Source organism: Oncorhynchus gorbuscha, linkage group LG01, assembly GCF_021184085.1.
Source record: "Oncorhynchus gorbuscha isolate QuinsamMale2020 ecotype Even-year linkage group LG01, OgorEven_v1.0, whole genome shotgun sequence".
Classification (NCBI taxonomy): domain Eukaryota; kingdom Metazoa; phylum Chordata; class Actinopteri; order Salmoniformes; family Salmonidae; genus Oncorhynchus; species Oncorhynchus gorbuscha.
The window spans coordinates 82,202,271-82,228,230 of record NC_060173.1 but is presented as its reverse complement, the minus strand read 5'-3'; the positions used below and the strand labels follow the sequence as shown (position 1 = coordinate 82,228,230).

At 43.6% G+C, this 25,960-nt stretch overlaps 2 protein-coding genes across 3 annotated transcripts; one reads left to right on the top strand and one right to left on the bottom strand.

Moving 5' to 3' along the window:
• Nucleotides 1-234: 234 nt before the first annotated feature.
• On the top strand, nt 235-11,802 carry mfsd6b (major facilitator superfamily domain containing 6b). Its single transcript, XM_046362520.1, has 8 exons — nt 235-329; nt 454-577; nt 2,008-3,627; nt 7,267-7,364; nt 8,469-8,630; nt 9,394-9,492; nt 9,802-10,067; nt 10,435-11,802. Exons 3-8 carry the CDS (start codon nt 2,012-2,014, stop codon nt 10,552-10,554), a joined length of 2,361 nt encoding a protein of 786 aa, XP_046218476.1. The 5' UTR covers nt 235-329; nt 454-577; nt 2,008-2,011; the 3' UTR covers nt 10,555-11,802.
• Nucleotides 11,644-22,057, bottom strand: nemp2 (nuclear envelope integral membrane protein 2). Of its 2 annotated transcripts, none has more exons than XM_046362531.1 (9): nt 21,870-22,057; nt 21,347-21,456; nt 20,866-21,106; nt 20,694-20,766; nt 18,588-18,678; nt 14,578-14,692; nt 13,627-13,852; nt 13,280-13,480; nt 11,644-12,950 (listed from the first exon to the last, which is right to left on the bottom strand). In XM_046362531.1, the coding sequence occupies exons 1-9, from the start codon at nt 21,967-21,969 to the stop codon at nt 12,806-12,808; spliced, it is 1,302 nt and encodes a 433-aa protein (XP_046218487.1). In that variant the 5' UTR covers nt 21,970-22,057; the 3' UTR covers nt 11,644-12,805. The 2 variants fall into 2 exon arrangements, with proteins under 2 accessions (XP_046218487.1, XP_046218498.1); XM_046362542.1 differs by having other exon boundaries at nt 13,280-13,429.
• Nucleotides 22,058-25,960: the final 3,903 nt, after the last annotated feature.

Genomic DNA, 25,960 nt, shown 5'->3' with positions numbered 1-25,960 from the left:
AGTTGTTCTATGGGGGAATAGGGCTCATCTCAACTCTCAAAACTGTCTTCCTCTGCTCCTTTCCTTTGTCTGCACTTATGAAATAAATTGAGATGTAAAAGCAACTCCCCATTTGCTTACTGCCATATTATTTTCATCCATCCTGTTTTTTCGTTTTTGGATTTGTGTCAATTACGTGAATAGACAAGGAGAGGAAACCACTTCAGACTATTGAGATGCACTCATTGATTCAATGCTCGGCCGCCAGACTAATTTTAGACTGTGTGTGCGCAATCCCTTCCACAGCAGCAGTGTCTCGAACTCCGAAATGGTTTGGCAGTCGTGGGCAGGTGAGAAATGACGTCAATGCAAACTTCTCTGAAATAGACGCGTTCAATATTACTTGCCCCATATAAATGTGATTACTATTGAACACATGTTTTTTGTTTGTCAATGTGTGACTTTAAACGACAGTTTATTCACCCGATGACAGTCGTCGCCAATTGGACACCTAAATGATGGACTCAAGAAGATAGGCTACATTCTATACAAGCGGTCTATCCTCCAACAACCTTGAAACTTTGAAACAATAATTTTGGTAAGAAAATATCTTTGTCGATTAGTTTTATTTTTTTCCCTTCATCTTAATAATATATTTATTTGTGTTCACAGGAATAACAGGCTTAGATATGTCCCTTCGGTGTTTCTTTACCATTTTAAGGTGAATAGAGAAAACAACAATTGAATGCGTGGTTACAAAGAAGAAACGTTTCTAAGGACATGATACGTTTTGTCAGAGCTGCGGCAATGAAACAGCTTATTATTCTCCAGTCATATATTTCTCTCAGGCAATGTCTGTCTGGTCTGAGAACAGTTATACAGTTACAGGCTACCATTTATAATTGTATAGGCTACAGGGAATAGTGAAGTCATGTCTCCTGCTGTAGAGGCAGTAGCCAAATGGGCTATTATATATGTTCCAAGTCTTTCATATACCCTAGCCCTAACAAAATGTAAGAGCTTGAACATCATACTCCGTCACTCTAAAACCAAGTCTTTAGGATGTGAACACATAGCTCAACATTTATTTGTAACACTTTTTAAGCATGTCAAGGCATTTAGAATATCGATGAAAATGAGTCACAGTGTTTGGATTGTAATCACAAGTCAATTCCAGAACATGTTTACTCACTGTAAAGCTTTTTACACACAGGAAAATGTTTATTCGGGACAAGGCGTTTAGGTTTTAAACACAAGACACTTGGGTTGCTGTTCGAAGGCTGGAGTGAATGTGAGAGAAATCAACCCATGCCTGTGTTTGTTAGTGACAGAGACATCATTGTTGCATTCAATACTTTAGTGTGTAGTCATTCACAACCTTCAATAACTGCTATTTTGATTTCACAACCAAGACCATCTAAACTGGAACAACTATCTCAGTAACAGGCGCAATAAATCCAACCCTTACAGATTGGATTAGTTTAGATTATAAGATTAATCAATCAATGTGCTTGAGGAAACAGTTTTTTTTTAAATCTATCAACCTGCAACAAAGCATGCTGGGAAATATAATGTTGAGGCCCCTCCAACATCTTTTTTTGGCCCAGAGTTCATGGAAATGAATTTAACACAGTCGAGTAACAACACCATGTGTTTTGAAAAGGTTTATTGAATCAAATGTCCTGTTCAGTTGTGCTGAAATGTAGGTAAGGTGACAGACATTCAGAATAAATGCCTTATCGGCTTATTACAGGTTATTGTCTTAGCCTGTCATAACCCAAAGTGTTGTATTACTCCATTGTTTATGTTTTTGTTGTCGTTTGAGTCTTTGCTAACAAAAAAAGATACAGCTTCAAAATGTGTTTTAGAACTATTATTGCAATCTTATGGACATGCCAGCCCATCTCCCATAGCTTGCCAAAATTGTCTGGGTCAGAAATGTTTATTACACATTGTTCCTTTAATTCTGGTGGGGGTGAAAAACTGTTTCAGTCATCTCTCTCCATCTCCCCCTCCCCCTCCCCCCAGGGAGATGGCGAGTGACGACCAGGTGGCCATCTTGACAGACGACGAGGAGGATCAGAAGAGGAAGTACGTCATGGCAGAACCCTTCAACACCCTGTCCAAAACCTTGGATCAGATGGCAGCAGGTGCGGACACCACCGCTGCCTCCCAAGGTCCGGCATCACCCCCGACAGACACATCTGACACCCCCAGCAATGACTGCCTGGAGAGGAACTGCGTGCAGATCGACAACCACCTACTCATCTCCAAGGTCTTCTACTTCTTCTTCTATGCAGCCTATGGGTCCCTGCACCCGTTGCTGTCTGTCTACTACAAGCAACTGGGCATGACGCCCAGCCAGAGTGGCCTGCTGGTCGGGATTCGGTACTTCATAGAATTCTGCAGCGCCCCCTTTTGGGGGGTGGTGGCGGACCGCTTCAAGAAGGGCAAGGTGGTGCTGCTGTTCTCCGTTTTCTGCTGGTTGGTGTTCAACTGCGGCATCGGCTTCATCAAGCCTGCCTCCATGACCTGCGTGGAAAGGAAACCTACAGTCGTGTCCCCCACCAGTCCCGCCCAGATCGGTCCGTTGGCCAATCACAGCAGGAACCGCAGGGGTGCGAGTGGAGACTTTTTCCCCCTCCCTTTTGCATCAGACTCAGTTAGCGGTCCCCTGCACAGGTATGTGAGGAGCGATGGTGGTAATATCACTGGACCCAGTACTGTCACGGGACCTGTGCCTTCCTCCACCATCTCCACAACAATGTTGACATCTTCCCCCTCCACCTCCACCACCACCACCACCACCAACAAAACAAAAACAACAACAACAAAAACAGCAGCAACAAAACCTGCCTCAAATCTGACCATGACCAAACCAACCGCCACAACCACCACTACCAAAGTCTATGTCATCATCTCCAACCACGACCAGGTGGAGACCATCTTCCTCCTGATCCTGCTGGTCATCATCATCGGCGAGTTCTTCAGTGCTCCGGCCATGACCATCGTGGACACGCGCACCCTGCAGTACCTGGGCCCCCACCGGGACCGCTATGGTCTGCAGAGGATGTGGGGATCCCTGGGCTGGGGCCTGGCAATGCTGTGCGTGGGCATCTGGATCGACCACACCCACATCAAGCTCTTCATCCAGGGCACCGGCTGCATCGTGCCTGACTACAAGAACTACCAAATAGCCTTTATTGTCTTTGGCGTCCTGATGGCCGTTGCTTTAGTAGTGTCTACTCAGTTCTACTTTGAGAGTAGTACTAATGACCATCGGCCAATGGAGGCACAGGTGAAGGAGGATAAGAGACAGGATATGGAATCTCCTCAAACGTCCGGTGACGTTTCATCTCCCGAAGGGCATACGGTGGAATCGTTAGAATCTCAAAGTTCCATCAGCCAGCGGTTCCTTTACTGGGACCTCCTTCGGCTGCTGTGCAGTGTGCAATACGGCTCGGTGCTCTTCGTGGCCTGGTTCATGGGATTCGGCTACGGCTTCGTGTTCACTTTCCTCTACTGGCACCTGGAGGACCTGAAGGGGACCACCACGCTTTTTGGAGTCTGCTCGGTGCTGAGCCACATCTCGGAGCTGGTAGCCTACTTCATCAGCCACAAGCTCATCGAGCTCATCGGCCATATAAGGTATATCAAGGGGGCATGGGTCAAAAGCAATAGCCCGGTCCCAGATCTGTTTGTGTTTCTGTACGTCCTGTCAACTCCTGCGAGACAATAACCCTAGAAGTTAGCTAGACAGCACAAACTGATCTGGAACCATGCAACAAAAGCAAGGCCAAAATTAGATTATTCTAGTATAGTTATATGCAAAGTCACAATATTATTTGATTTATTTCAGTTTGATTGAATTCCACATAATAGCCAACGTTCTTGGAGATTTGATGGGATTTAGGCGTATCAGAAATCATCATTTGTTCAGACTTTACACTTGTTTACTTTTTGTCAGTGAATTTAAATAACCTCAAGCATTCAGTGAATTCAGTGAATCGACAATCTATGTGAATTTCCTGCCCTGTCCCTGTGGGAACTTGACCAGTAAGCTGCGTGCTAGAGTGACACAATGAGTGAGTGGAGTGTAAGGGAGTTTCAGGGGTGATGTAGTAGCCTGCTAACGGAAGACGTAGGTGTGCTACATAGGCTATAGCAGTCTGCCCAACAGCCTCAAACAAACATACTGTCAATTCATAGGATGACAGACATTGGGAGAGCTCTGCTAAATTTCTAAGAGGGAAACCTACTCCCTCCAGCTAGTGTGGTCTCTTTCTAAATTGTGATTTATTGTCGAGAGAGAGAGAGAGAGAGAGAGAGAGAGAGAGAGAGAGAGAGAGAGAGAGAGAGAGAGAGAGAGAGAGAGAGAGAGAGAGAGAGAGAGAGAGAGAGAGAGAGAGAGAGAGAGAGAGAGAGAGAGAGAGAGAGAGAGAGAGAGAGAGAGAGAGAGAGAGAGAGAGAGAGAGAGAGAGAGAGAGAGAGAGAGAGAGAGAGAGAGAGAGAGAGAGAGAGAGAGAGAGAGAGAGAGAGAGAGATGTTGACTAAGTGGGCATTGCCCAAATTGGCACACAGTTTGCAGAATGGACAAGCTGTTTTTCTTTAGACATTTGCTATTTTCCAAAGCTTTAAATGCAGCGTTTTGCTTAAGGGAAAGGAAAGAAACATTGGTAAACAGGAAGACCCATCCTGAGAGCTTAGAGGATTTTTTTTGTCAGTTCTTCCGTCTCCCGTCTGCCCTGTGATATTTCTCAGGCGGGTGACACTTGCCAAATCACCCACGCCTATCTATGAACAGGATGAATCATTTGTAATAACAAGGGTTAGCCAAGGGCTGGTCTCCCAGTACAAAGCTACAATGTGCTGCTTATGTTATTCAAATATGGTTGTTTTAAGTGCAGCCAGAGCAGTTTCCTAGACAATGGGAAAGTCTCTAACCATTGCATTCATATTATCAACAAACTATAAACTAACTATGGATTAGTTTGTAAAAAGCACTGTATGCAGTACTAATACAGGTACATGTGTAAAAACAACTAACATTTACACCAATATTTATACTTTTTACAATGCCATCAGCATTGTAGAAAATGAATGGACAGTGCTGTGCTGAATCGATGGAGGAGAGCTCTGCTCTTCTCCCACATAGTTTCACTGTGTGTGTGGTGTGTGTGTCTGGACTCTGTCAGATCTTTGTTTGATGGCCTGGTTTCTGCCTGGGCTGCTGGCAGGGCCTGTGGAAGCCTTTTGTTCCTCTGGGGATGTGTGTGCGTATAACCCAATCCTGTCCATTACTTCAGCATGAGGCTCTCCATTGATCTCCTGAACTAAATGCCTGTGCGGATCGATTGGTGAGCACAGAAACACTGCGCAGGGGCTTTTCATATTAAGCTGTTATTCAAATTACCTGTCTCACGCTAAGATTTGCATGGGTATCTCTCCATGTCTGAGATTTACATGGGGCATAAGACTATGTGGAGATAAATACGGAATTAGTCGTTGCTGTCTGTGTCTGTTTGTGTCTGTGTATGGTAACACATCGACCAGTTAGATGACTGCTGTGTGTATGAGTCTGTGCATGCCTCCTTTCCTGTCCAGCTCTAGTCTCTGTGCAGCAGTTATCTGGTCCTTGTGACTGGTCCTAGTGTTGTCAGACACAGCCTGCCCCGGGGTTAGAATGACTCACTGTATGACACAAGCTTAAAGAGCCACACACACCCAGCTCGAAAATAGCCCATGAGAGAAAAAGCCTAAAACAGTACCTATAGCATTGCATGTCCAAGGTCAATATATGTAAAATATGCATACAGTATGTAAACTGGAATTGTTAAATGTGTCAGTATATTTGCATAATGTTTTTGTAGTTGTAATGTGTTCATGCCCACATACACTGAGTATACACAACACACACTCCAGGTGAAAGCTATGATCCCTTATTGATGTCACTTGTTGAATCCACTTCAATCAGTAGATGAGAGTAGGAGACAGGTTAAAGAAGGATTTTTAAGCCTTGAGACACTTGAGACATTGATTGTGTACATGTGCCATTCAGGAGGTTGAATGGGCAAGACAAAAGATTGAAGTGCCTTTGAACAGGGTATTGGTAGTAGGTGTCATGCGCCTTTGTTTGTTTCAATAACTGCTACACTGCTGGGTTTTTCATGCTCAATAGTTTCCCATGTGTATCAAGAATGGTCCCCCACCGAAAGGGCATCAAGCCAACTTGACACAACTGTGGGAAGCATTCCAGTCAACATGGGCCAGCATCCCTGTGGAACACTTTTGACACCTTGTAGAGTGCATGACCCAACGAATTGAAGCTGTTCTGAGGGCAATAAAAGGGGAGAGGGTGCAACTCAATATTAGAAAGGTGTTCCTAATGTTTGGTATACTCAGTGTATGGAAAAGCACATTTCTGGGGGGGGGGGGTATGGTGAATCAGGTCAAGGGTTTGATTGGACAGGATGTTGTCATAGGAGACGGGCACCAAACATCCAACAGTGTGGGAATGAAGGACATAGAATTATGTTCAGAATGATATAGAAGTCTGCTCAGAATGATATAGAAGTCTGCTCAGAATGATATAGAAGTCTGCTCAGAATGATATAGAAGTCTGCTCAGAATGATATAGAAGTCTGCTCAGAATGATATAGAAGTCTGCTCAGAATGATATAGAAGTCTGCTCAGAATGATATAGAAGTCTGCTCAGAATGATATAGAAGTCTGCTCAGAATGATATAGAAGTCTGTTCAGAATGATATAGAAGTCTGCTCAGAATGATATAGAAGTCTGCTCAGAATGATATAGAAGTCTGCTCAGAATGATATAGAAGTCTGCTCAGAATGATATAGAAGTCTGCTCAGAATGATATAGAAGTCTGCTCAGAATGATATAGAAGTCTGTTCAGAATGATATAGAAGTCTGCTCAGAATGATATAGAAGTCTGCTCAGAATGATATAGAAGTCTGCTCAGAATGATATAGAAGTCTGCTCAGAATGATATAGAAGTCTGCTCAGAATGATATAGAAGTCTGCTCAGAATTATATAGAAGTCTGTTCAGGGACAGTTCGGATTTAACCTCTGAGCTTTGGCCTTACTTTCACCTGCAACTCTGTTGATATGTAATAACTTGCTATAGCTTTAGGATAGTTTTAGGGTTATGTTGGGGAGTGGTGGATGGTTAGTTAAACAAAGAGGTGAAAGTTCATCTATAAACCATCTGTAGTGTACTATTGAAATAGTGTTATCCGACCTTCTCCTCCTCCCCTTTTCCTCCCTAGGGTGCTGTACATCGGGCTGGCCTGCAACACGGCCCGCTATCTGTACATTTCCTACCTGGAGAACGCCTGGGTTGTCCTGCCCATGGAGGTCCTTCAAGGTGAGGCTACACCGGGTCGCGGCACTGCAACGCATGTGATATCTATTGACTTAGCTTAGCATAAATGTTGACATTAGATTGAAAGGAGGAGGAAGTCGTGTTTGGACTGGGAGTCCTCAGTGCACTTACGCTGTTGCCATGTTGCCTCTCAGAGTTCAATTCAGGAAAGGATAGCTCCCCTCAATGACAAGAAAAGCTTGTCCTTCGCCTGGAAAACGCCCCTTTCCTCCGTATCTGGACTACTCTGATAGCCACATTTAGGCCATGAATTACAACGTTGCAGCTATACGCGAATAAGTAACATTGAAGGCTGCTTATCATGATTGTAATCATTCACTAGCGGAGTAACAACACCAAATAACTATGTTTAGAGACACACACAATCTCATTTCAAAATCTCCACAATTCTAAAGGAAGTGGTATGACCGTAACAGACAAAGACACAAGTGATGGCCGCAGCTCTGGTGTGGGAGGATAGTGACGATATGGGCTAGCTAAAGAGCTGAATAGGGGGCGAGGCAAGCCAGACAGGGATAAGGAGGGTATGGTAGCAGGTTTGATAGCTTTGTCCTATTATTGGTAGCTATACAATGAGAAAACGAGGCGTGTTGGATGTAAACTGGCTAGTTGAGCCAGTTCAAACATGACACACCCAAGCGAGTGTTAATGACTATGGTTAAGTCCACTCTCTCTCGCCTGTCACCTGTCACGAACACACACAGGACGTGTCCTCCCTTTGACATCAATTAGAAAATGTCTCCCAAAATGTATTTATTTTCCCTCCCAAATGGTGTTGTATACCGCTTTTAATGAAAACAAATGACAGTTTAACGGGTCTGCTTGTTTGTTTCTGGTTATATACAAAGATGTGAAAGGGACTTCATTTAAATGTTTGTTTGTTCTACAGATGTTTCTTTTCATGACCCACTACTGTATATCTCTGGGGGGGGGGTTCATGATATTAAATGAACAAGCCAATAACTTGTCCTAATCGTATTACTCCCTGCCCTGACCTAGTATAACGTCGTATGCGTATTTGTGGAGATGTGCCCGAGTGTGCGTTTCTCTCTTGCACTCAGTCTCTCTGTATCTCTGTGTATCTAGGTGTGACCCATGCCTCAGTGTGGGCAGCGTGTATCTCCTACCTGAGTGCTGCTGTACCTCCAGAGCTGAGGACCTCTGCCCAGGGTATCCTCCAGGGCCTGCACCTGGGGCTGGGCCGGGGCTGTGGGGCCATGGTGGGGGGAGTGTTTGTCAACTTCTTTGGTAAGAGCCACTGTGATGGAAAAACCCCAGCTGGATTGTTTCGAAATTGCATTGAATTGAATTGCGTGTCTCCCAGTTCAACCAATGAGAGAGATGGAACTATTGTCACTTGTTAAAAGGTACAATTTGTTAAATGTGCATGAATTTAAATGACCATTGAGAAGAGCAGTAATCCGGATTATACCTTCAACGTTTTCAAAAGGTTTTACAACGCCTCCCCTCCTTATAAACATGCCCTGTCCTCTGTGGTTTTCATAAAATAATCCAGGTCTTAACTCTTAATAAACTACCACAAGTCCCATCTAAATCGTAAGGATAGGAAGTTTATGGTCTGGAATGTATTTGGCTGCACTCTCAGAATAACAACTCTGTGTGTCTCTCTCTATGCTCTGGGGGGGGGTAAAATATATCCCTTACAGTGCTGAAATTGATATTTATTTTCAGTTTCATTTGAAAAGAAATGAGTGAAATACATAAATGTATTTGAAGATTTTGTTTCCAAAGCGTAGGGAACTCAAACTCAATGCTGAACCTCGAAGCCAGTTCCACTGCATTCTTTCATTGTTCCCTTCTAATCAGGGACTGATTTAGACCTGGGACACCAGATATGTATAATTAATTATCAGGTAGAACAGAAAACCAGCAGGCTTCAGACCTCATAGGGTAAGAGTTGAATACCCCTGGCCTAGGGAGTAAGGGCTAGGGGTTGATTTGGAATTAAGAAATACTGTGAACACCTTTGTCTATTTGGGTTATGGTTTAGGAGCAGCCCACACCTTCAGAGGGATAGGAATCGCCTCCCTCGTCATCCTCCTCCTCTTCGCTCTCATCCAATGGCTGGCTGTGCAGAGTGGGGAGAAAAGTATGTGTTAATAAAGTTGATCCTATCCTACCCTGTCTGCTTCAGACTGTGCCTCTGTATGGGCAGGAAAACAGCATTTGCTGCACCTATTATGCCCCTTAATGGAGAAGTGACTGGCTCCCAATGTGGCAAGCACTACCACTAACTTTAAATCCAGTTTTTCTATCAGCAACTGAGATATTCAGACATTAGAATGCTGAATCAATCATGTTTAGGATGTCAATAATAGCGGTAGTTGTTAGGCCAGACATCTTAGCAGAATAAGCATTTTTAATCGTTATGAAAAATGTTGCTTACGTTGTTTTCCAGATACCAAAATGCTGGCGGAGAACATTCCCGTCCCCTCCAGTCCTGTTCCCATAGCAACCATCGACGTTATCCAATCAGATAACGTCGCCGCAACAACGCCACCACCAAGGAAGACCAAGCACCAGGAGGAGCAGGAGGACATGAGCAAGCCCGCCTGGGTGGTGTCCGCCTCGCCCTGGGTCTCCCTGGCCTTCGCCCTGCACCAGATCAGAGAGATCGCTGTCCTGGCCAGGAGCAGCCCTGCCAACAACCATCAGCCGCTCGAGGTAGGTAGACAGGGTGGCAGCTCCTGGGGTTTAGGCATAGACTTCTAGGTTCAGGCTGTGATTTGAGGCTGGGCCCAAAGGTGCTGTCACTGGGCAGAGAATTAAACAGTAGGTAGTTTTATGTGGAACACAGGTGGTTTATCTAGGGATTTGTGCACGTTCCAGCCAAGGTTCCATGTTGTATAATGTCCTCCTGAGAATTGCCTTTTTTATGTCATGTGTTCCATTTTGAAGAAAGGTGAGAATATAATACCTGCCTTTAGAACTGTATTTTATGAGGGTATTTTTGCATATCTGTGCCAAGTACTATACTTACAGTATTACAAATAACTATGATGCAACACTTTACCTTTGCTCTGTTTGGTAGGAGATCAATGAGATCAGCATAGATGAACCAACAGAGGAAACCTCCCAGTCCTCATCTCAAGACCCCCCCCAGCAGGTCCCCACAGACGGGATCCTCTCAGGGGGGAATCCCCCTACCTGACCAGGATCCCCCTATGCCTGCAGACCAACCACCCCTCCCCACTGGCCACACACAGTAAACACATTGCACATTTTGAGGAACTGTCCCCAGTCAAGTGCTGGCGGAAGACCAGTTATTAAAAGAGTGAAGAGTATGATTTTACAGACTGGACAGAAGAAAAATACAAGCCAAAATGAGAGGTTATATTTTTCCACTTAGCAGAGGACTTAACCAGTGCCTTTAGGGATCTGAGGAAAAGCTCTTGCCTTGAAGTAGCTACTGTTGCACGTTCAAATGGATGTAAAAATTGTAAGGTTTTTTTTTTAAACTTGGAAATCTGGATATTATGTTTGATTGAATAGGGTTATATTTGTCTCAATGGCCCTCAAACTGATCAAGTGCCTGAGCCTCGTCATAGGTTGGTGATTCACACTCATGCAGAAATGACACACTCAATCTAAATAGCCATGTGTGTAATGGCTGCTTCCATAGAGTTTAGGGGCACGTTCAATAAGAAAATGTTGTGGAACATTGCAGAGAGAAAAGTTATGATTGGAATTGACAGAAAGTTAGACATGTTTGTTCTACATATTAGGCTGTATCTGGAACAAGTTGCTCTCCTGAATGTGGCCCTGCTATCTATTACATGTAAATGTTTACTGTGTCTAGTCTGACTATCAACCACTGATGCCGTGGAAAAATACTTATTTAAAAAAGGTTTATGAAGTGATCGTGTCAGATCTGATATCCACCAGGCTTTCAGGGTCTGTAATGTCTATTTAACTATAACTCCATTAGTTATGGAGACCCCCCCCCCCTGAATATATTTTCACATGCATATTTGTCTAATGCCTGGCCAAAATTTCACAAACATAAAATATTTAACTACAGTCTTATTTAGACAGAAATTGCAAGTATGTCAAACTGCTTTCCTCCAGGACTATCTAAAACTGTTCAGACGTTGTAATGACCTGAGCATTTTACATGGCATGGCTTGTCTGCTGCGTAGCCTAAGCCAATGTATTTTAAATCAGGCAGCCTTTACTACTCTCAGTGCTCCGTGGCCTTTTTGTATCTCTTTAAGGTGAAACATCAGTTCACAATACAATGTCACTGGAAAAAAGATGGGCTTTTTTTATTAATGAATTGAAACAAACCTTAAAAAGAATCATCCTTGGATCATAATGGCCCAAATCATCATTCCCAAAATACAAAAACATTAAAAATGTTGTTTGATATAAAATTACAATAAACTTTTTTTTCTTTCTGGCCTGTGGGAGAAAAAACATTGCTTTTGGCAGATTTGGTCCAATCAAAAACTCCCTTTGATGTTTACAGCTGTTCTGGCTGTCAAAGGCGGCAGTTTCCTAAGCAGCCAGGTGGGGGCGGTAGATAGTAGTTGACTGGATTCCACAGCCAAGAGTATGTGAGAGTTTGTTACAGTTACCCAGCAGGGAAGCAGGTCTCATAACCCCAGGCACTTACCACACACCGGAGGAGGAAAAAACAATGTACTCATGATTGTTGCTGGTTTACCTGAGAGCTGTAAACATGAGTTCAAAGTCATTCTTGTGATTCCTGCAATTATGATGCAGAGTTTTGGATTTGATATGGAGAATTCTGCTTTGATTTCATTTGCAGTGTAGAGTGGGAACCCCAAAGTCAGATTAACTCAAGGCCGCCCCTTAAAAATATACATATATCTCTGAGCCAGGATAGGATAGGCACACCAAGTCCCCCGTCTTCTCTTAGGTGGAATTATGATTCACAATCACTCGGACTAGATTTATAGTGGAATTCTATTTGGTACATATGATGAAGCTTAATTTATACTCCTAGCTGTTAATGTGTTTTATGTTGATTCATTCTGTATGAAGATGTTGATCAATTGAGTTCATAAATCACTTAAATATTTTTTGCCAGCATGTTCGACCCCAAAGATCAACCTGAGTGGTATTGCCCCCTAGTGTTAACTGGCCATATTAGGAACCAACTTGTCCACTACAGAGGTTTAAAATCTGATCTTAGAACAGCTCCATGTCCTCCTCCTCAACATCCTCGATGACATGGGGCTCTAAAGGCGGGGTGAAGGCGGCAGGGGTGGGAGGATAGGGAGGGTAGAAAGGAGCGGGATAGGGTGGGGGCAGCCAGGGGGCGGAGCTGTCCGGACGGGGCATGGTGGTGGGGGTGGTTGGTGTGTAGAGGGGGGAGGGGGCTAGGTGTAGGCGGAGCCCTGACGGAGCTGTCCATCTCGTCTTCGCTGAGGTCCTCGTCAGCGCCCAACCCCAGCACTCTGTGCTGGGCAGAGGTGAAGAGCATGTCCTCGTTGTTGGCTGCTCCCGGGCCGTACTGCTGTCCGTGATTCTGCTGCTCCCCCCGGGGTCACGTGGCCGCCGCCCGTCAGGAAGGCTGCAAACCTACAAATGTAATTTAGCAGAGAGTTGAGTCATTCACCAGCACTCCGTTCAGTTAAGCTCTCATCAGCTGGGTGCTTTTAGAGCAGAAAGTTCAGAATATTTGTGTGTCAGTCTCATACTGTTGTGATGTTTTAAATGCAGGGAGCTATTCTCATCCGTATTTTTTTAAACTGCACTGTCGGTTAGGGGCTCGTAAGTAAGCATTTCACTGTAAGGTTGTATTCGGCGCATGTGACTATTACAATATGATTTCATTTGGATCCTGAGGACAAGATATGTCCTACTTTAGTTAGGATGTGAGTGGTGTAGTTTGCTTGTTTGTTCCGTACCGTTGTGGAGAGCGTAGTCGGAGGACCATTTCCCAGGCAGGGAAGCCAGGCGTAGTGCAGAGCCTCCTGAGCTCCTCAAGGGAGGCTGTGGTGTGCACCTCCCCCTGCTCTCTGTACTCCTCATCTGTGAGGAGGCGTACCTGGGGCTTCCTGCTATGCCCAAACACACGCAGGAGAGAGGAAAGTAGACGCCCTGTTAGCCTGGGGGAGAGAGGGAGGGACAGCCATCAATCAAACACACAACTTTGGATCGAAAGCATCTGCTAAAAAGCCAATACTATTCATCTCCATTACCCAAATCCACCTTAGTAGTATATCTCATGTCAAACCACAAATTGACTGTGTACCTGCATGTCCCCAGCAGCAGTCTGTAGGCAGAGGGCAGAGCCTTGAACACCAGCAGGATACCCAGGAGTAGGTAGGAAGCCTGGGGGTAGGTCACTCCGTAGTACATGAGGCCCATGGCCAGGCACTGGAGCCCCCAGGTCAGTAGGGACAGGGTGCGCTCGCTGCTGATGGGCCCGTGCTTGTAGCAAACCGCCCAGCTGATCAGGCCCGTTACTACCAGGTAGCCTGGAAATAGAGAAAATGATGAAGTGAGGGAGAGAGAAATTGAGTTCTATGTGATTATAATATTTTATAGAGAAAGCAACATAAGCAAAGACACAGTAACAAAAACGTAACGGGTTAGATGAAATACTCCAATTGAAAGCCCTGTGTAATTGGAACAGTGAAACAGTCGAACCCAGTGGATTTGAGGCATGCCAGGAAGGGTGAAAAGAACACATTTGAACGCTAATCCACCCAAAGCCCTTTTTGTTTCCAAGCACAGAAATCAATGTTCCAGCAGCATTGCCGCGCGCTCTTAATCCTAACGTGCCTGCGGATTCAACCATTTTCAACCCAGTGTGTGCATAGAGAGAGGGCAAATTGATTTGGCAGCAAATCCACTCCATTGAGGAGTGTGGAGAGGCAGTCAGTAACCTGTAGTCTACTTCACCACTGCACATCCACTTGGCCCTCTTATTATGACAGACTCCTGGGAGTGAATGACTCAGAGTGGACGCTGACCCATCCTCATTAGTCATGAATATATTACAGTATCATGTCTGTAGTGAGAGCCTATAATTTATCAGGGGCCTTCATGTAAACAGTGTTCATACTGGGTTCAAATGTGCAAGGCCTCACAAAGTCAGAATTTCAATGTAGGCTAAATGCCTCCTACTGCTAACTGAACTGTTCAAGTCCTAGTTACTGACCTTATTTTAAGCAACAATCTCTTAACTAAACCAACTCACCCAAGGCATGTTTCCAGTAGAGAGTCGTGATGTCTTCCCAGTGGTTGAACAGCGTCTGGTATCCCAGGTAGGACAGGCCAGAGCCAGCACCAAACAGCGTGATGAACATGGCCCTCTGAAGGTGACACAGACAGGTAATATAATAAGGTAAGCCTAATTCATCTGAGCCACCCAGAGGACTCTTTCTCTATTGAATAGCTCTCTCCAAATGTTGGATTCTACAGTTAGAAGACATCTCTCTTTAGGATAAGCCAGGCCAGAGTGACACGTTTGGGGTCTGGCCATCTGATTTTTACAGGCACGGTGGAGGCTTCGTCCAAAAGGGCAAGTTCTGAGGGAGCTGGGGTGGTAGGCTAACCCTCGGTTATGGAGGGCATATCTCCTAGCTAAGAATATGTATACGTTTGGTCCCATCACTTTAAACTAAAACTAATTTCGATCAATCACCCTGATTAATCATTTGGATCAAGTCTTTAGGCAGTGCGATGGCCTTTTATATACAGTGAGCTCCAAAAGTATTGGGACAGTGTCAAATGTTTTGTATCTGTACTCTGGACATGAAATTATACAATGACTATGAGGTAAAGTGCAGAGTGTCATTAATCTAGATATATTTAGAGACCTATTATATTCTTATTTACAATAAAAGTACATCCAAAATGACAATACATTATTTACTATTAATTTACAGTGAGGGAAAAAGTATTTGATCCTCGTTTGCCCACTAACAAATAAATTATCAGTCTATAATTTTAATGGTAGGTTTATTTGAACTGTGAGAGACAGAATAACACTAAAAACACATGTCAAAAATGTTATAAAGTGATTTGCATTTTAATGAGGGAAATAAGTATTCGACCCCCTCTCAATCAGAAAGATTTCTGGCTCCCAGGTGTCTTTTATACAGGTAACGACCTGAGATTAGGAACACACTCTTAAAGGGAGTGCTCCTAATCTCAGTTTGTTACCTGTATAAAAGACACCTGTCCACAGAAGCAATCAATCAATCAGATTCCAAACTCTCCGCCATGGCCAAGACCAAAGAGCTCTTGTCAGGGACAAGATTGTAGACTTACACAAGGCTGGAATGGGCTACAAGACCATCGCCAAGCAGCTTGGTGAGAAGGTGACAACAGTTGGTGCAATTATTCGCAAATGGATGAAACACAAAATAACTGTCAATCTCCCTCAGCCTGGGGCTCCATGCAAGATCTCACCTCGTGGAGTTGCAATGATCATGAGAACGGTGAGGAATCATCCCAGAACTACACGGGAGGATATTGTCAATGATCTCAAGGCAGCTGGGACCATAGTCACCAAGAAAACAATTGGTAACACACTACGCCGTGAAGGACTGAAATCCTGCAGCGCCCGCAAGGTCCCCCTGCTCAAGAAAGCACATATACATGCCCGTCTGAAGTTTGCCAATGTACATCTGAATGATTCAGAGGACAACTGGTTGAAAGTGTTGTGGTCAGATGAGACCAAAATGGAGCTCTTTGGCATCAACTCAACTCGCCGTGTTTGGAGGAGGAGGAATGCTGCCTATGACCCCAAGAACACCATCCCCACCGTCAAACATGGAGGTGGAATAATTATGCTTTGGGGGTGTTTTTCTACTAAGGGGACAGGACAACTTCACCGCATCAAAGGGACGATGGATGGGGCCATGCACCGTCAAATCTTGGGTGAGAACCTCCTTCCCTCAACCAGGGCATTGAAAATGGGATGTGGATTGGTATTCCAGCATGACAATGACCCAAAACACACGGCCAAGGCAACAAAGGAGTGGCTCAAGAAGAAGCACATTAAGGTCCTGGAGTGGCCTAGCCAGTCTCCAGACCTTAATCCCATAGAAAATCTGTAGAGGGAGCTGAGGGTTCGGGTTGCCAAACGTCAGCCTCAAAACCTTAATGACTTGGAGAAGATCTGCAAAGAGGAGTGGGACAAATTCCCTCTTGAGATGTGTGCAAACCCGGTGGCCAACTACAAGAAACGTCTGACCTCCGATTGCCAACAAGGTTTTTGCAGAGGGTTCAAATACTTATTTCCCTCATTAAAATGCAAATCACTTTATAACATTTTTGACAAGCATTTTCTGGATTGTTTTGTTGTTATTCTGTCTCTCGCTGTTCAAATAAACCTACCATTAAAATTATAGACTGATCATTTCTTTGTCTGTGGGCAAATGTACAAAATCAGCAGGGGGTCAAATAATTGTTTCCCATCACTGTATATTGGGCACAAAATAATCTGAAACACAACCAAAACAAACAGCAAATGCATCCAACAAGTTTGTAGAGTCACAAGCTTGATGTAATCATTACGTGCTATGAATATGGCACCAAATATGGAAAATAAAGTACTACTTTAATACACATAAGTGGATTTGGCTCACAAAGTGAAAAATCTGCCGACGTGTCCTTGAGCAGGACTAGCTAAATTATAAGGCAATTCAGAGAAGCACTCATGACTCCATTCTAAGCACACCAAAATTACAATCTGCTTCTATGAATTGCCTTGTGAAAACCTTTACATTTATTTATCCGTTATTTTACCAGGTAAGTTGACTGAGAACACATTCTCATTTACAGCAACGACCTGGGGAATAGTTACAGTTGAGAGGAGGGGGATGAATGAGACAATTGTAAACTGGGGATTATTAGGTGACCGTGATGGTTTGAGGGCCAAATTGGGAATTTAGCCAGGACACCAGGGTTAACACCCCTACTCACGAGAAGTGCCATGGGATCTTTAATGACCTCAGAGTCAGGACACCCATTTAACATCACATCCGAAAGACGGCACCCTGCACAGGGCAGTGTCCCCAATCACTGACCTCGGGCATTGGGATATTTTTTAGACCAGAGGAAAGAGTGCCTCCTACTGGCCCTCCAACACCACTTCCAGCAGCCCCTGGTCTCCCATCCAGGGACTGACCAGGACCAACTTCAGAAGCAAGCCACAAGCATAACCTAACACTGTAAAGTCATATTTTATTATTTAGCTAATCATGTTGGCAATATAAAAAACTTTCAAATTATGCCCACTTGACCCAGATGCGTGGTCCACGGCATGTTCTCACAATAGAAGAAACAGGCTCATTCTGTTCAGGACAACCCAGGGTATAACACCATGCTAACTTGTAACTGTACATCAAACATAGTGATCATAAACGTTTATATAGTATGTTAACATGAGTGTTATTATATGGAAAAGTGAAGTGCACATTTGGACTCACTGTTGTTTTGCTTGCTTGAATAATAAAAAGCATGAGCTGGTGCACACCCAAAGAAAGTTGGTAGAGGTGCTGACTAACAGCGAGAAAACTATAGGCTGTAAAAAATTATGGAGAGTTGCAAGCTCACAGTAATTTATTTGTTTAAAATGTTTCAGCATCACTGTGCCTTCTTCAGGTTGTATATTACATGAGTTTAATGATTTGGAAAAGTGAAGTGCACGAGTGTTTGGCTTGCTTGCATGAGATCAAAGCAGTATTTATTATAATCCTTAACGTCTTTCAAAATACATTGAGTCCTCGTAAATACAGCATTTCCTTTACTCGGACAACACATTTTTTTTCAAAAGTTGCCAAATTGAAGGAAAAAGGAAACCGCACACTGCTCTTGGTAGTATCACTGATATTTAATAAGCTTACGTATTGGCCTCACGGCCTTCGTCAGATCTTTAGTAATATTTAAAAAATTAGCTCCCTTATGTAGACCTAGCCTCACCCACAAAAGTTGCCACATTAGGCGGAGGGATGGAGCAACTTCTGTCAAAACCCATACAGAGCTGTTAAGTGGAGACCCTGAGCTCTGACGTCATGTATAGAATGTTACTATACAGCCACTGCATGCACGTGTAAAGGGCTATGGTAAAACAAAGCAAGAAAATTAAGTAGAGTGCATTGACCGTACTGATTAGCAAAGCTTGTCAAATTGAAATGTGGGGCTCCTTTTATAAATAGCCTAAAGCAATAACAGCTTGAGCCTAAAGGTGATTCTTACCGGTATAGTGTTTTTCAGGATCAACAACAGAAAGACAACAATGGAGAGAACTCCCACTGAGATTCCTGAGGAATAAAAAAACAAAGAACTCCTGCCAAAAAAGAAAAATATACATTATTGTTTTCTGTAGTACCACTATTCAACCTAGAATAGCTCAATCACAGGGTCAATTCAGTTGTAGAACTACAGTGCCTTCGGAAAGTATTCAGACCCCTGAACTTTTTCCACATTTTGTTACGTTACAGCCTTACTCTAAAATGTATAAAACAAAAATAAATCCTCATCAATCTACACACCATACCGCATAATGACAGAGCAAAAACAGATTTTTAGAAAACATAAATATCACATTTACATAAGTATTCTGACCCTTTACTCAGTACTTTGTTGAAGCACCTTTGGCAGCGATTACAGCATTGAGTCTTCTTGGGTATGACGCTACAAGCTTGGCACACCTGTATTTGGGGAGTTCCTCCCATTATTCTTGCAGATCCTCTCAAGCTCTGTCAGGTTGGATGGGGTGCGTTGCTGCACAGCTATTTTCAGGTCTCCAGAAATGTTTGATCGGGTTCAAGTCTGGGCTCTGGCTGGGCCACTCAAAGACATTCAGAGACTTGTCCCGAAGAAACTCTTGCGTTGTCTTGGCTGTGTGCTTTGAGTCGTCGTCCTGTTAGAAGGTGAACCTTCACCCCCAGTCTGAGGTTCTGAGTGCTCTGGAGCAGGTTTTCATCAAGGATCTCGCTGTACTTTGCTCCGTTCATCTTTGCCTCGATCCTAACTCGTCTCCCAGTCCCTGCCTCTGAAAAACATCCCCACAGCATGATGCTGCCACCAACATGCTTCACCGTAGAGATGGTGCCAGGTTTCCTCCAGATGTGACGCTTGGCATTTAGACCAAAGAGTTCAATCTTGGTTTCATCAAACCAGAGAATCTTGTTTCTCATGGTCGGAGAGTTTTTAAGTGTCTTTTGGCAGACTACAAGCAGGCTGTCATGTGCCTTTTAGTGAGGAGTGGCTTCCGTCTGGCCACTTTACCATAAAAGCCTGATTGGGGGAGTGCTGCAGATATGGGAGAATCTTCCAGAAGGACAACCATCTCCATTGATCAACTCTGGATCTCTGTCAGAGTGACCATCGTGTTCTTGGTCACCACCCTGACCAAGGTCTTTCTCCCCCGATTGCTCAGTTTGGCCAGACGGACAGCTCTAGGAAGAGTCTAGGTGTTCCAAACTTCTTCCATTTAAGAATGATGGGGGCCACATGCTGCAAACATTTTTTGGTACCCTTCCCCAGATCTTTGCCTCAACACAATCCTGTCTCTGAGCTCTACAGACAATTTCTTTGACCTCATCAATCAATCAATCAATCAAATTCATTTATAAAGCCCTTCTACATCAGCCGATGTCATAAAGTTCTACACAGGAACCCAGCCTAAAACCCCAAACAGCAAGCAATGCAGATGTAGAAGGACGGTTAAGGGGACTGAATACTTTCCGGATGCCCTGTATATGTGGCCTACTGGATGGTTCTTCTGCTACTGAAATATTCAAATTTTGAAAGGAGCAGTGCATTCAAAAATGTGATTTTTCCTGTGTTTTATATATTTACACACTATGAGGTTGGAATAATACTGAAATTGTGAAAATTATTATAACACACTTTTAATGTAAGAGCTGTTTGAAAAGACCACCTGAAATTTCAGCTTGTTTGGCTGGGTGGGGTTTTATTTATAATTTAATAGACCAACAACTAAGAGAGCTTGCCCTCCTCTCTGCTAATAACAGAACGTTTTCAGGTTGCACATCCCTCCCATAAAGCTCCTCCAATTAGGCCCATCTCTCAGACCACTCCCAGACAGTCCTAGCAAAATTATTGCTTCAGAAATTGCATTTAGCTGAGAAGCTATTTTTGTTTCTTTTTGACCATTTTAATTTAAAACAATCACAGTGAAGTACTAAATTGTTACCCAGAAATGTTTTGATGTTGAGATAAAAACGTCTGCATTGGACCTTTAAAGTCTCAAACTGGATGTTTACCAGGACAATAGGATTGAGCGTTACTAAATATAACTAACACACACACAGTGTAAAAATGGTAAAACCTTACCTACACAAAGCCCCAGCAAAGTAGAAGAGGGCGAGGCCACATGCAAAGAGTCCAAATCGTATTTTATTTAACCCTGTAAGTAAAGAGTATGGCTGTTAATACTCATTCTGAACTTTAGACCAAACCGGTAGGTTAACTGCAATTACCAACAACAACAATAAGATAATCTCACGTTTGCCCCTGACATGTAGAGAGTGCTCAGAATTGGCCCTCGGGGTCTTCACCATGAAGCACACATCCTCCTGTTCCAGTGGGATGTCCAGGCTCTTCTCCCTGGCCACACTGGGGCTGGGAGGCCAATAGTGGTTGACCAGGCACCAGGACAACGTGAGGAAGTGGCCTGGCTCGTAGCAGTTCCTGGTCCCCTCCATGGGGTACACAATGTAGACCCCTTCTTCACCTGTCACTCGCACCTTGAAGAAGAGTCAGATAGATGCTTTATATGAGAAATGTTTGGTTTGTTGCTGTTACAACATAGTAACGACAACTATCATGTCATTGCAGTAACTTGCCTAATTTATTGTATGGGAGCATATAGACACACACAAAACGTGTCTCGTGTTTGGTGTACACATGAGTATCAACAGTTAATCGTGAGCTGTTATGAAGCAAGCACCCATGGTATACCTACAGGACATGTGTAGCTTTCTTACCTGAAAGGTGGACCAGATGTCTTTCCATTTGATCACTGTGCCAGAATTGTAACAGAAACATCTTGTTCCAAAATGAGTGGTGTTTTGATTTTCTTTAAGATATGTGCAGTCTGGAAGAATACAACAATAACTTGTTAATCAGACATAGTAGCTATATTTCATGTGAAATTAGTAAGCTAGTTACTTTACTAATGGCTAGTACGTTAACTAGCTAAAATGGCTAGTAGCTAGCTAAGTAAATTCCCAAGATTATTGCTCTTCGTGGACTAGCTAATGTTGATGGATAATTTAGCTAACTTATGTAGTTAGCTAACGTTATTACTAGCAAACGTTGCTCTGAATTAATTGACAGACCAATCATACAGTAATATGGATGTTACACAAAATAAACCGACTAGTTAGCTAAATAGCCAACTAGCTAGCTACGTTACCTAACAACAATAGTGGATAGGGGGAAAAAAATACTGTCGTTAGCAAGATAGGCTAGCTAACGTTACAGTCATTACTTAGCTACAACATTCACCTGCGTCTGAAAAGCCAAGGCTTCCTTCAACTTGTACACATACGACATTTGCCAGTACAGCTAAAATGGATAAAATTGATATATCGGAGCAAGGATTCATAATTCCTAGGTGTTGTTAGCAAGCAAGCTATTGTTGTTCCCTGTACTTTCAAATTCGGTGGTTACGAATTAGACCAAAGTAAACGATACTGATAAACATATCACGTTTTTCTCTGGTGAACAAACAATCTACATGTATGTTATGTATGTATGTATGTATGTTGAATATATATTTATACGCTTTGATGTTGTTTTACAATCATTTAACAGCTAGAGCTTGCATCGCGTATTTTCAGTTGTAGTTCACGCAACCGTGATTGATTGCTTTAGCCTTGATCAGCATCTGCATTGAAATTGAAAGCATGACCAGAATGAGCGTGTTTAGGCAATTTATGGCTAAATAATACGTGTTGCAAGAAATAATCAAGTTATTATTTTATCAATAATAACACCATTGCCTGGTATAGTTTGATGATTTCTGACTCTGACTACCTTTGGGTGCCCCCTGTGGTTCCCCCTCGTGGATCCTTAAGGAAGATGTGAAATACATTATTTTTTATTTTTTATTTTAGAGGCTAGTTGAGAACAAGTTCTCATTTACAACTGCGACCTGGTCAAGATAAAGCAAAGCAGTGCGACACAAACAACACACAGAGTTACACATGGAATAAACAAACATGCAGTCAATAATACAATAGAAAAAAGTATATATATACAGTGTGTGGAAATGAGGTAGGTTAAGGGAGGTGAGGCTATAAATAGGCCATATTGGCGAAATAATTACAATACAGCAATTAAACACTGGAGTGATAGATGTGCAGAAAATGAGTGTGCAGGTAAAGATACTGGTGTGCAAAAGAACAAAATAAATAACAGTATGGGGGATGAGGTAGTTGGATGGGCTATTTACAGATGGGCTATGTACAGGTGCTCTGACAGCTGGTGCTTAAAGTTAGTAAGTGATTTTTTTCAGTGATTTTTGAAGTTTGTTCCAGTCATTGGCAGCAGAGAACTTGAAGAACTTGAAGAAAAGGCGGACAAAGGAGGAATTGGCTTTGGGGGTGACCAGTGAGATATACCCTCTGGAGCGCATGCTACGGGTGGGTGCTGCTATGGTGACCAGTGAGCTAGGATAAGGCTGGGCTTTACCTAGCAAAGACTTATAGATGACCTGGAGCCAATGGGTTTGGTGACGAGTATGAAGCGTGGGCCAGACAACAAGAGCATACAGGTCGCAGTGGTGGGAGGTATATGGGGCTTTGGTGACAAAACAGATGGCACTGTGATAGACTGCATCCAATTTACCGAGTAGAGTGTTGGAGGCTATTTTGTAAATGACATCACCGAAGTTCAGAAACGGTAGGAACTATCCTATCGTTCCTTCCTCAGTTTTACGAGGGTATGTATGGCAGCATGAGTGAAGGATGCTTTGTTGTGAAATAGGAAGTCAATTCCAGATTTAATTTTGGATTGGAGATGCTTAATGTGAGTCTGGAAGGAGAGTTTACAGTCTAACCAGACACCTAGGTATATTCTAAGTCAGAACCGTCCAGAGTAGGATTGCTGGACGGGTGGGCAGGTGTGGTCAACGATCGGTTGAAGAGCATGCATTTAGTTTTACTTGCATTTAAGAGCAGTTGGAGGCCACGGAAGCAGAGTTGTATGGCATTGAAGCTTGTCTGAAGGTTAGTTAACACAGTGTCCAAAGAAGGGCCAGAAGTATACAAAATGGTGTCGTCTGTGTAGAGGTGGATCAGAGACTCACCAGCAGCAAGAGCGCCATCATTTATGTATACAGAGAAAAGAGTCGGTCCGAGAATTGAATCCTGTGGCACCCCCGTAGAGACTGCCAGAGTTCCGGACAACTGGCCCTCCGATTTGACAGACTGAACTCTGTCTGAGAAGTAGTTGGTGAACCATGTGAGGCAGTCATTTGAGAAACCAAGGCTGTTGAGTCTGTTGAGTCTGCCAATAAGAATGTGGTGATTGAGGCCTCCCAGGTGATTAAGGGTGCTGTACTGCAGCACCAGCTGTGTCACCAGAGACCCTGGGTTCGCGCCCAGGCTCTGTCGTAACCGGCCGCGACTGGAAGGTCCGTGGGGCGACGCACAATTGGCCTAGCGTCGTCCGGGTTAGGGTGGGCTTGGCCGGTAGGGATATCCTTGTCTCATGGCGCACCAGCGACTCCTGTGCCAGGCCGGGCGCAGTGCGCGCTAGGCAAAGGTTTCCAGGTGCACGGCGTTTCCTCTGACACATTGGTGCAGCTGGCTTCTGGGTTGGATGCGCGCTGTGTTAAGAAGCAGTGTGGCTTGGTTGTGTTGTGTATCAGAGGACACATGACTTTCAACCTTCGTCTCTCCCGAACCCGTACGGGAGTTGTAGTGATGAAACAAGATAGTAGCTACTAAAACAATTGGATACCATGAAAAAGGGGTCAAATTAAAATAAATACAAAAGAAATAAAATTATGTGGTGATTGACAGCGTCGAAAGCCTTGGCCTGGTCGATGAATACAGCTGCACAGTATTATCTCTTATTTATGGCGGTAAATGTAAATGTTTAGGATCTTGAGCGTGGCTGAGGTGCACCCATGACAAGCTTGGAAACCAGATTGCATAGCGGAGAAGGTACGGTGGGATTCAAAATGGTCGGTGATCTGTTTGTTAACTTGGCTTTTGAAGACTTTAGAAAGGCAATTTCTGCGGATAATTTTAGAAAGAGAGGGTCCAGATTGTCTAGCCCGGTTGATTTGTAGGGGTCCGGCATCCAATCAAGGCTTGGATGCCACGTTCATCAGCGGCTGTGCTGTGGACCTGAATCAACCTCAACCTACAGTAAGTGTTTAATTGTTGCATTAAAACAATACTTCCTATAAATCCTTTGAACCAACAACAAAGGTGTAGAATTCAGTAAAATTGCAATTAATAGGCTTCCGCATTGCACTGACTGCACTGTACCATGTTAGAGTCCCCATTTTGTGTATGAATGACACTCATTGATTATATACATTGTATATGATCACGTGTTTTCCTATGTGTGAGAATACTTGGGAACAAATGTCTTAAATTAAAATCACTTGGAGCTCATATCCTAGTGTTTTTACAGTCTTTTATGTCTAACAATAAAATAAAAAAATATTTATTATTATATTTTGGGGACAGAAGGTTGGTCGTTATGATGGGGAATTTGAGACAAAATATCTAAAGGATTGTACTATTAAACAGCCTTTCCAAACGTGGGTCTGTTGTAGACCCACTTCCTCTTAGTATATGTCACGTCAAAATAAAAGTCCTCCACAAGTTATTCATTTGTGGTCCACATATGGAGCTCATGCAAGACTTTCATTTTGACATGAGGTAAGTAAAGAGGAAGTGGGTCTACAATAGACCCACATTTGGAAAGTCTGTATAATAATATAATCCTTTAGAAATGTCTTCAAATTTCCTCTGTCATGATGACCAACCGCCCAGCTCACCGGCACATTAAATTGAAACGGAATAGTATTTATTGTCTGGCTTCCCACGGGCTGTTTTTGTGCAACCCAATACAATTGAAAGCAACGCTGGTGTATTTAAATACACCCATATTGCTAAAAGCACCTAAGTAGCCTACCATGGTTCACAACACTGAAATATAAGCTGCTGGAGATGGAAAGTATCTCCACCTCCCACCTCCCACATACTCAAGGATGGGCACAGACAGACAAGGAAAGAGGGAAAATGCAACAAAAAAAAGCACAAAAAAACTTAAAAGCAGGCCAGATGAAAATGTCATTTTTGTTGCTGTTTCTGCGCCCTTTGAAAATGGAAGGGGGATTTTTGTGGTGGGCGGACGCACACAGCAGGCAGCACGTGGCGGCTTTTTCATTTCTCTAGGATGCTGAGGCGACGGCGGCGGCTTTTCCTGACAGGCACGCCCACGCTGGGCTGAGGGCTTACTGTCACATATGCTGCCTGGCTTGCTGCTGCCTGCCTCCCCAAGTTATGCTAATACCACTGTTTGTTTTTCAGACACTCATCCCCCTTTCTCTTCCTCCTCCTCCTCCCCTCAGT